At 41.1% G+C, this 10,392-nt stretch overlaps 1 protein-coding gene across 9 annotated transcripts in view; it reads left to right on the top strand.

Moving 5' to 3' along the window:
* Positions 1 to 338: 338 nt before the first annotated feature.
* The window catches only part of PRDM10 (PR/SET domain 10), a 37,099-nt gene continuing 27,045 nt past the window's right edge, over positions 339 to 10,392 (top strand). For 6 of the 9 annotated variants that reach the window (XM_031062741.1, XM_031062738.1, XM_031062744.1 and 3 more), the window contains exons 1-6: positions 339 to 429; positions 2,530 to 2,721; positions 4,474 to 4,641; positions 6,221 to 6,280; positions 8,972 to 9,094; positions 10,055 to 10,262. In XM_031062741.1, coding sequence (XP_030918601.1) covers positions 2,629 to 2,721; positions 4,474 to 4,641; positions 6,221 to 6,280; positions 8,972 to 9,094; positions 10,055 to 10,262 — 652 coding nt within the window. In that variant the 5' untranslated portion in view covers positions 339 to 429; positions 2,530 to 2,628. The remainder of the gene's footprint in view (positions 430 to 2,529; positions 2,722 to 4,473; positions 4,642 to 6,220; positions 6,281 to 8,971; positions 9,095 to 10,054; positions 10,263 to 10,392) is intronic. The other 3 variants (XM_031062740.1, XM_005427887.3, XM_031062743.1) reach the window with 3 other exon arrangements.

Here is a 10,392-nt window from a genome sequence, read left to right as displayed (position 1 = left end):
GCTGTTTCTTGTTTTAATTTCTGTCAAGAACAGCAATAAACTGGACTGTTTATAGAATCTGCAGCACTGGGGTACTGAATTTGGTTCAGCCTTGCTTTATTTTCCCCCAAGATTATAAGTTAGTACTAACTTTCAGAACCATGAAATGACTGTCTTCTGCTTTCCTTTGCAACTTTTTGGGTACTTCTTTTTTCAGAGATGATTCTTAATTCCCAGTTTTGTCTTTTAAAGACCCTGCCTGAACCCTTCAGTCTCCTTTGTACTCAAGTTGTAAGTTATCTGTGCCAAAATGATTCTGCAGGAGTGAGTCAGCTTCTTCCTTCAGACCTTCATTGTCTGCTGGTGGAGAAGGTCAGCCAAAAATTCTGCTACAGGTTGGACCATGTGGAATTAGCCAGAACTGAGCCTTTCTCTTAATTCAGTTAGTAGGTAATGTAATTGCTTTCTTTTTAACAGGATAATTATATTTGTTTTAAAAAGTCAAACTACCCCAAATTGAAACCTCTAATGTTTTTATTTTTAGTTTTCTAAGCAGTTAAGTAATTGATTAAACTACCAGCTACTGTTAGTGCAATTACCTGAATTGGCTCTTGATTAATACTGGCCATCTAGGAAAAGAGCTGTTGTGGATAAACCAGCTGAAAAATATCAACAGGATAGGTGTTAAATTTTGTGAAGAAGTTGTTCACACTGTGTTACTGACATAACTGCTGTCATGTTTCGCATGGGTAGAGGCGATCATATACCTGATACATGTATATATTTATATATTCTGAATAAAGAACCTATACCTGATAAAATGAGTGAAGGAGATCAGTGAATGAGGTAGGATTAGATATGGGAAATTCCCAACTTTAATCCTTAATAGCATAACAAGTAGCTAGGAGGAAGGTTCTGTGTAGGGATGGATGGTATTTATTTATAGATCAGAGCATGTGTGCACTTGGATATATAAATAAATAATATTTATCTGTAAATTGCCCTGACCTTCCACACTTTGAAGACAAGACTGGTCTTTATCACTCATATTTGCTGCAGTTAATTTGTTCATACTAAGCTCAGGCATTGAATGCTGGTACATAGATTTTATTTTAATTTTTCTCTGAAGTGCTTTTTGGTGTTTTGTATCAAGCAATATTAATGGAGATGAGGTTTCTGTCCCTGTATTCCCATAACTGGAGATGTGTAGATAAGAGAAAGTCAGAACATTTCCTCACCGTCTGCTTTTGTGGGGCTCACATGTGCTGGGTTGCTCAGCGTGAGACAGCAAGCATTAACTCCAGTTGCCAGTAACAGCAAGACTTGGTGTCTAGCAGTGCCCAGAAATGTCTTTCCCACTGTTTTTCTTTGTGTATATGTAAGTAATATGATTTTTTTGCTCCACCGCACAGTTCAGTGACATCAGCCTGAGATTTCCCTGCCCTGATGATTTATCCATGCTGGCCAGGCCCAGTGGAACAGTCAGTGCTCAGGTCTGCACAGCTTAATCCTTGCTGGCAGAATTAGGAGGATTTATAAAGTGCCTGCTGCTTTTTTTACCTCTCCTTATCTATTTTTCAGTTTGTCAATGACAAGCTGAATGCTGTCATTTATGGGGATAAATTATGACTAAAATAATTTGCATTTAAAATGCAAATGAATGAAAGCATCAGCAAGGAGCCTTCTGCTTCCTTCCTGGTGCACAGATGGGTACTGGCATTGGATCAGCCCAGTGAGTAGCTGAGAAATGAAATGGGCTCAGCCTCATGCTAATTCCTGGCCTATGATTTAATACGACATTAGAGACGAAGGATTGGGAAGGTGCTGAACCACTGACTCAAACAATCACCAGAGCTGTAAACTACCCTTCTGGGATCACAATGGCAGATTGAGAGGCCCCAGTAAAATTGCAAGAGGTGAATAAAACCAAGCTTGGAAGCAGTTTGTCAGGATCTTTGAGAGTTTAAGTTTCATTGTTCCCTTTTAGTAGTTGGCTATTGTAACACTCCGCTGACCTGGGACTGGGATTTTGTCCAAGGTCAAATCTGTCTGTACATGGAAAACCAGTTGGTGATCAAACAAAACCTCATTCAGGCAAACTGAGGAACTGGTGATGCATCTCTGAACATAGTGTTTTCTTGTTGGAAGCCTCAGGTCCATTTTTTGCATTATTTATTGATTTCTAGGCCTGTAGGTGCCAGAAGGACAATGAGGAGAAGGTGGTGTGGATGGCCTGTGGCCAAGGAAAGAGATGAAAGAGGAATTCAGTGTAATCTTTCAGTGCGATTGTTGCAATGGTTGATTTGTTTCCTCCTTAATGGGATATGGAAGGTGGCAAACAGTAGGACTTGACCATGCTCAGTGAGATCAGATTTCTGTTCCCTTGTTCCCATAACTTAAGGTATTTGGGTCTTGTAGGAGGTGTTTATACAGCCAAACCTGCTTTACTTTGTGTTTCTGAAGTGTGGTAGTGGATAATAATAAATCCCTCATAGCTCCATGCCATGTGTCATGCTGGTTTTAATGTCTCTGTTCTCTGGTTTTTTACAGCCATGTTGCTGAAGATCACCTTGTCTTCTGGAAGCAGAAACACAATGAACAGATGAATCCCTTCAGCCAGATATTACTCCAGTAGGTCGTCTCCTCCTCATGGAGCACACAGGCAGAGAGGAGATGGACTTGAAAGAGGAAAGTCCTCAGATGTGGACTGAGTCTGGAGGACAGGAACAGAACACTGCTCAGGTGATTAGCCAGAGCTCCACCTCTGCTTGGGCTGGATTGGGATTAGTGGGGAGGGTTAGTTCCCATTCAGCCCTGATTTAGAGTCCAGAAGCTCAGCTTTCGTTTGAGCAGGAATACAAACATTTCTGTGGTGATGTAGGGTTAAAGCTTCAGAAACTGAACTGTGCAAACCGCAGCAGTGAAGACACAGAGCTCTGAAATGAGCTGAACAAAACTAAGCAGTGGCTGTAGAAGTTTGTGTCCAAATACATTTATTACCACGTGGAAGAGTAAAGGCTGTTAAGAATAATGAGCAAAATCTGTGCTCTGTGGCGGCCGCTTTTGGTGGCATCATTTGAATCAGATGGAACTGTGGGTGGACCCTGGGGAAAGTAATACAAGTAATTTTTTCCAGACAGACATCTGGGTAGTGAGGAAGGGAGAAATATTAATTGTAAGCGACTAATGCAGTTTTAATTCTGCAGTTTTAATTCTTTCAGGTTCTGCGGTATGCAGCTTGTCCCTCTGCCTCTGAGACAACACAGCTGGGAATGTCTAGAATTCTGTAAATTGATTTATTCTTTTAAGTATGGTAGGAAAAGGGTGCTGCATGGTATTTGACCCACAAGCTGAGAAATTTGGCCTCTCAGTAATTTCCATCTTTGAAATTTGCAAAGAAAGGCAGTTTTCAATGGCCTGTGTTCCTTTCTCTCTGCAATGGGATAACCATGCTGCTGTTTGCACATGGCAGTTTTAAGGCTTAATGAGTATTTGCAGAGGGCTTTCCAAATGTGAAAATACAGTGTTTGTGAGAAGATCTATTGTACACAATCTGCACTAAGCATCCACAGAGGAGTACCAGGTGTCTTCTGAAGCATAAGCTAAAAACTAAAATAAAATATGTAACTGTGGTATCATTTTATGTGAAAGAATTTTATGTGACTATGAATACTTGTATTCAAACTAGATTTCCTGCTCACTGTCCTGTTTTTCCCATGCAGTGAAAATGCTTTTTAGCATGTAAATGATAGCAAGAGCCTGTTTTCACTGGAATCCAGTATTCTGGCTCATAATTTTATATGATCATCAGTTATGATCATAATGTTCTGGTAAAATTGACTTGTTTAGATTTAAAGTTCAGCCCTAGACATAACTTGTTCCAGTAGTCCTTGGAATCTGTGCTTAATGTTTTTAGGTATAGGTTTGTCTGTTTAAATAGTTGAATTTTCTACTGATGCTGCACATACATACTGCAGAGAAGCAGTCTAATATGCCCTACTGCTGACTCTGAGAACTGCAGTACAATCTCTTGAGGAGTATCAGAGTTAATAAATTCCGTTAGCCTCTCATCAGACGGCAAAAATTACCTCCAGCTACAGAACTAGCTGAATGAAATAATTATCATAAATCCTGAAAGGGATATGAGCATAAAGGGAAACAATAGCCCAATACATTTAATAGACACATTAGTTCAAACATGAACTTGTTCCCTTACAAATTTCTGAAGCATCATGCTAGAACTAAGTATGGGTGGGTGCCCTTTGTAGCAGTTATGTCTTGAGTTGCAATGTAAAGTAAAACCAGACACTGATCGGAGTTGTGTCTAGATTTCTACTGATAGAATAATTGAGTGAGATTTGAAATATGTGTTTTTCACTGCATTCAGATTAGTTGGGACTCAAGTTCTCTCTGCTTTCCAAGGCACCCTGTGACTCTGGTGCTGTATCCCACTGTCCTGTGTTGGTGCGAGTCCAGGATCTGTTTGTTCCCCAGGTGCACTTTGTCCCCGAGGGGGGGGCAGTGGCCCAGATCATGTACAGTGACGAGCAGGAGCGCGGCCCTGCACAGCAGGTGGTTTACACAGCTGACGGCACCTCCTACACCTCTGTGGACACCTCGGAGCACACCCTCGTTTACATCCACCCTGTGGAAGCTACGCAGGCACGTGTGGTTCTGAACCCACCCTGGTTTTGGCACCTAGAAAACACAGCAATCTTGTTTGGGATGAAGGCCAGTTACCAGCCAAGTGGTATGACTGGAAAATAGCAGGCAGTCGCTCCCAGCAGTTTTCTCTGCCCACTGCTGAGCAGGGACTTCATGCTGTTCATTTGTCTGATGTGCAAATCTGCTTATCAAAGGATGGCGAGGCTATGAATAATGAAATGCTGGTTGCTTCACTGAAGGTGGATGAGATTATAATTTACTCAAAGGTGTTTTCCATGGCATGGATAATCTCACCAGAAGTTCTGCCTCTTGTATCCAGTAAAAAGCTAAGAGCCATCTATATTCCTTCTGGAAGAGTCTTTGTTTTGTGTAGTACACTTGTCATAATTGATAGTTACAATAACAGTAATGTCTTTTTGCAGAGCATCTCTGCTTATTCAACGTAATTTTGTGGTCTCTGCAGAGTTGCTGATTTTATAGCCCTTTTATATTAATTTTCTTCTGCGTAATCGTATCAAATAGCCTTTATTCCTTGCAGCACATGTTTATATGGGGTCAATATGCTATGCATCTCTGCCTCTGCATGGTCAGATTAAAAAGCAACAGGCTCGCTTTGTCCAGAGTGTTTTATAATATCTTTGCTGACAGGGCAGATTAGCTGTGCTGCAAAGTGCACGTCCCTGGCACCCCCGTTGTGCTGGCAGGGCCTCATGTGGCACATTGTGTCTTGTGCACCTGTCAGCTGTCCCAGAAAACCAGCTTCTGTGTGAAGGGATGTCCTGAGAGGATATCTGTCAAGGAGTTACTGGCCAACTAACTCCAAAACTCTAAATGCAGCCACTGTCTCAAAAGATGTGTAGTATTCAGACACTCTTCTGCATCCAAGATGAAATTATCACAATGCTAAAGGAATTTGTATTATATAATGCTTTATTTTATTGTAGCCAGGCTGCTGCAAGCTCAGATATTTCAAGTTTTGGCTAAGTAAGGCTGGCCTTAGTCAATCCTTAGTCTTGCTTTTTCTGGGATTCTGTCAGGGCTGTTCTTGCAGAATACTGAAGTTGGCATGGCTTCTCTGAAATTAAACAGCATCCTGGCCTTATCAAATTCCTATATAAGATGTGCATGATAGTTCCTCAAAAGAAAGCATGCAGCAGTCTTGTAAATTTTTAGGAAGAAAAAGCTCACAGTTACCTTCTATCCTGCTTTTAAGTGTTACACATTAAGGGCATAGCTAGAGCTATTGAATTTCATCCTACAGATTTTACAAAATCAACAACTGACAAAGTGATTTTGGTAAATAAAAACAATAAAATCCGTGAAACACTTTAGCTGTACAGATGCAAAGTGCCACATAAATACATTAACTCTTTATGGAGCATTACCTAATTTTTAATTTCCATGTATATAGGTCTACTTGGATAGGTTGAAGTAGTTTGCGGTGGTAACAGGCAGGTTAGAAGCTGTTGACAAAGGCTCAAATGTGGGTCGTTTCATAGTGGCAGGGTAACTTTTCTGTGAGTTGGGAGTAAAAACCCCCATGGCTGGTTTGATAAGCCTTTTTCACTCTGTCTAGACTCTGTTTACAGATCCGTCCCAAGTGGCTTACGTCCAACAGGATGCTACCACCCAGCAGGTAAGGAAGAGATATTATTCATTTTGGGCCTAAAATTTTGAGAGAACAGTCAGGGAAGGTAAATGGACATTCACGTGATGCAGGAGGGTAATGAGCTGTTTTTGAAGTTGTCCAGTGACAATCTCAGTCTTGTGCTGTTACCCTGATCAAGGCCAGTGACCACCTTGAGCATGAATGACAGTAAAAGTTGAGAATTTTTTTGAGTTTATTCTCTTTAATTCATATTCAGCAAAAATTCTAATTTACTGCCCCGGATAGCCTGAAAAAATCTTTCAGCAGTGTCCCTGCAGCAGATGTGGCTGATGTCATCTGAATGTGCCGTTTTGGAAAGACGGGGTTTTCAGTTGTCCTCATACAGGTTCTGATCCAAATGCCTTGGAGTCCACAGAAGGCTTTTGGGGGACAGAAAAATTAGATTAAATTCTAGGTTTACTGGAAATGTCACAGGAAATTAAGTGTGAAACCTGAAGAAGTTCAGTGACTGGCTCCCCTATCAGGTGTGCTGGGCTTGCCAGTTTGAGGTGGGCTGGGAGAAAAATAAAACTGCAGCCTGTGTTTATAAGGTTATGATGATTTTTCGTATTCTTTTTACATCCATCATGGATGGGAAAGTTGTTATTAACTCTTACTGGTATCTTTGGGGACTGGGCTGTGATAATTAGCTGTAGACAGGTGCTTTCAGATCTCTGGTTGGAATTCTCTGCTTGTCATAGACTTAAAATCATTACTGTTGGTGGGTCTTTAATGACGTGTATGAATGGATGTACTAGTTCTGAATCATCACCAAAGCCATCATTAAAATGTGTGTTTATTGACAGTCTTGGGGCAGACTGAGGGATTGAATCTGTGCTGAGAACAAATTTTCTTGCTAAAAAACCTTCTAAATGATTGAGGCACAGATGGGAAGCAATGACTAACACAATAAAGGTGTTGCCTGTCTTCTCATTCTTCTTATTCTCTGGAGTTTTGTTCTTGAATATTTTGCTCCATCAATTTCCCTGCATTAAAAAGCCAGAAATTCTTATTTAATTGTCTTAAAGCTCATTTAACAAATATGTGATTAATTAGAGATTATTCGTGCACAGTGCAGATAGGAGTTCCAGCAGAGGTGATCTGCTGTTATTATTCCAGAAGCACTTGCCTTGTCCTCAGACCTTGTCCTCAGCCTGTCCTCCATTCCAACACAGTCTGATAGCAGTCCTAACATAGATATTAACTTTTTTGTGAACGGTTAATCCCTCATTATATCAACTCCTGCCTGTGCAGCTGTTTTTACATCAGCATTTCATGTGGGACATCCCTGAACTGACAACTAATGATAAAATAATAAGTAAAGGTCCTCTTGTCTTTCAGAAGAAACTTTATTGTAGAAAGAAAGTGAGAGGTTTATAAAAATAATGCCCATAATCCATGCAGGGCCTGACATGGAAGTGCAAGTAAGGGTATGTTTGGTGTGATTAGTTGTAGGCAATGCTAATAGGGGGTGCAGATAGATCCAGATCTGTATGACCCTATGCTTGCTGGCACAATGGAGGAATAATGATGCCTCTTTGTTGCCACTTGGCTTCAGAAGTGTCAATACCAGACTGTCATGGTGGTTTCGTCCTTACTGTTGCACCATTCCCTGCACCATTGCTGTTGTTTTTCAGGAGTTTCATAAATTACTCTTAATACCTCTTTAAACAAAGCAACTAGTTTGGAGTACTAAGACTGAGTGCTTACATTATGGATTTTGTTGTCTGCTCCCTTGCTACTGGCCCAATGCACTGTTCTCAGTTTTATCTGATGTTTATTAAGCACTCTGCAGAGAGGCAAGAGCTTGGATTTTAGCAAAAAAGCTGCTTAACAGTCAGAGACACAGACTAGAAGCCACATGATACCAGCTGTAGAGAAGGATGAAAAGTCACGTGAAATAATGGTGCAAATTCCTGTATAGATAAGCAGGAAACAAAAGGCAGGAAAGGTGATTCCTAGGGGTCTTAGTTGTGCTTTGTTTTATTGCTGAATGGATGAGAACAATGTAATATGCATTAATTTGGTTGTTACAGCACCCAAAAAAGTCTGTAAACAAAAAATATATAGTGTGAGCAAATGTAAAGAAAAATAATTGTTGGGAACCTCTTTTTTGAGAGGTTGATCTTCTCATGAGGTCAATACACCATGCTGTTTTTTATGGATCCTGGATCACAGAATCACCAAATTATTTGGATTGGAAGGGATCTTAAAGCTTATCTACTTCTAAACCCCTCAGCCATCAGCAAGGTTTGGTTGAGGAAAGAAAAAGTCAAAAAATGAGGAAATGTTTTTTAGTCCTTCTTTACCTTTTCCCTTGAAAATGAAAGTAAATTGGGTGTAGAGGAAAAGAGACCCCAAATCACTGGTTTTACCGAGAGCTAAAGAGCCCCTAACATCTGTTTTTAGTGCAATTGAACCCAGGACCTTAATTTAAAAATATGTAATAGGTAATTCAGAATTTGCAAAGTCTATAGATTTTAAGTCTTTCCCTTTGTCCCAGGAGCTGTAGGTTCTGTCCATGCCCATTATCCCTATTTGAACCCCAAAAATCATGGGAATGCAGCAGTTTTTGAGTAGACTGCAGGACTCAAGGGAGCTGTGCATGCTGGGCCCTGCCCACGTGTTAAGTGACTGATGGAAATGCTGCAGTGCTAAAATGAGTGCCTGTGATTTTAGGTAACGGTGCTCTTGCCTGCTGCTGCTGCTCAGAGCATGAATCCCACCAACCTGTCTGTGCTCGGCAGCGTTGCTGACCCCCCCCAGCCAGTGGCTCTGGAACAGGGGCCACAAGCAGATAGAGTAAGTTGCCAGGCACCCTTTCCTTTTCATGTACGAGTGCACTGATTCCATTGCTCCATCATCTCTGGGAATGAAATGCAGCTAAGTGATCTGGGAGGAGATTTGAGAAAGCTGTAGTGCAGATTTTACTGTCTTCCTTCGTCTCACCATGGAATGCATGGGGGTTTAGGATATCATATATTTAATATACAGAGAAACCTGTTTCAATGATGGTTCTGTGAGTAGCCACTTTAAAAGTCTGTCAGTGCTGAAAAGTGAAGTTAACAGAAGGTGTAGTGCTGACTGTCACAGTAACATCCACTGGGTTTCCTTACCAGTATTTTCAGGCAGCTCTGCTGTGTGTACTATTTCTTGTTCTCTACTTGAGAAACCTATGTGGGTGATGAAATATGCGCCAAACTTCAAATTTTGCAGTTCTTTTAAGGAAGGAAAGGGCTAAACTTGAAAATTAGTGGAAGTATGCAATGGCCTCAACTGTTCTTCATGTCCTGTGCTTTATATCCAGTCTCCACATTACCTCACCCCTTCTTGACCTCTACCGTTGTACTCTGGAGATTGGTTTTGTTGGATTGTCAAGAGAAGGTTGTGCATCAAAGTGCAGGATTCTCTCACTTGTACAAAAGAAATTAAAATACAGCTTTAGGCTCTAGGTAATATCCACAGAGCCTGGACTTGGTTTTAAACTTTCTGCAAGGATCAAGAACTTCTCTGAGTTCAGTTTCTTCTGAGAACTGAGTCCTTGGCAGGGTATAGCCAAGGAGTAATACAGGTGTTTTCAGTGAGACCATCAGCAGCAGCCAGCCATGCAAAACATCCCTTGGCAGTCGTTTAGCACCTTCCCTTGTCCTCCTCTCCATTACCATAGGCAGCAAGACGGGTAGGCTAGCAAGGACGTTCATTACTTGTCCTTGTGGTTTGCTTATTGAATCAGCTTGAATTGTTTGTGAATTCTCTCCTCAGGCATCATTACCGGTGCATAACCAAGTGTTACCTCCTATGGAGGCTGTGGATGGTTCTGATTCTTTAGCACCTCTGCAGAATCAAATGGAAAGGATAGAAACAAAAGAGGAAGATGATGAGGATGAAGATGAGGATGAAGATGGGGAAGACACTGACATGGATGAGTGGGATCCAGATCCACCTCGACCCTTTGATCCCAATGATTTGTGTAAGCATGTGCAGTCATATGTAGTGTACTACCTGCCCCCCCTTCTTTTCTTCCCTCTCCATTAGACCTTTAGTAAAGAGAGGCAAAAACCATTCAGATTTCAGCAGTAATGAGTAAATGTGAGTCTTGA

This window comes from Geospiza fortis, unplaced genomic scaffold, assembly GCF_000277835.1.
Source record: "Geospiza fortis unplaced genomic scaffold, GeoFor_1.0 scaffold140, whole genome shotgun sequence".
Lineage (NCBI taxonomy): Eukaryota > Metazoa > Chordata > Aves > Passeriformes > Thraupidae > Geospiza > Geospiza fortis.
The sequence above is the reverse complement of the archived record's forward strand: the minus strand, read 5'-3'. Positions and strand labels throughout refer to the sequence as shown.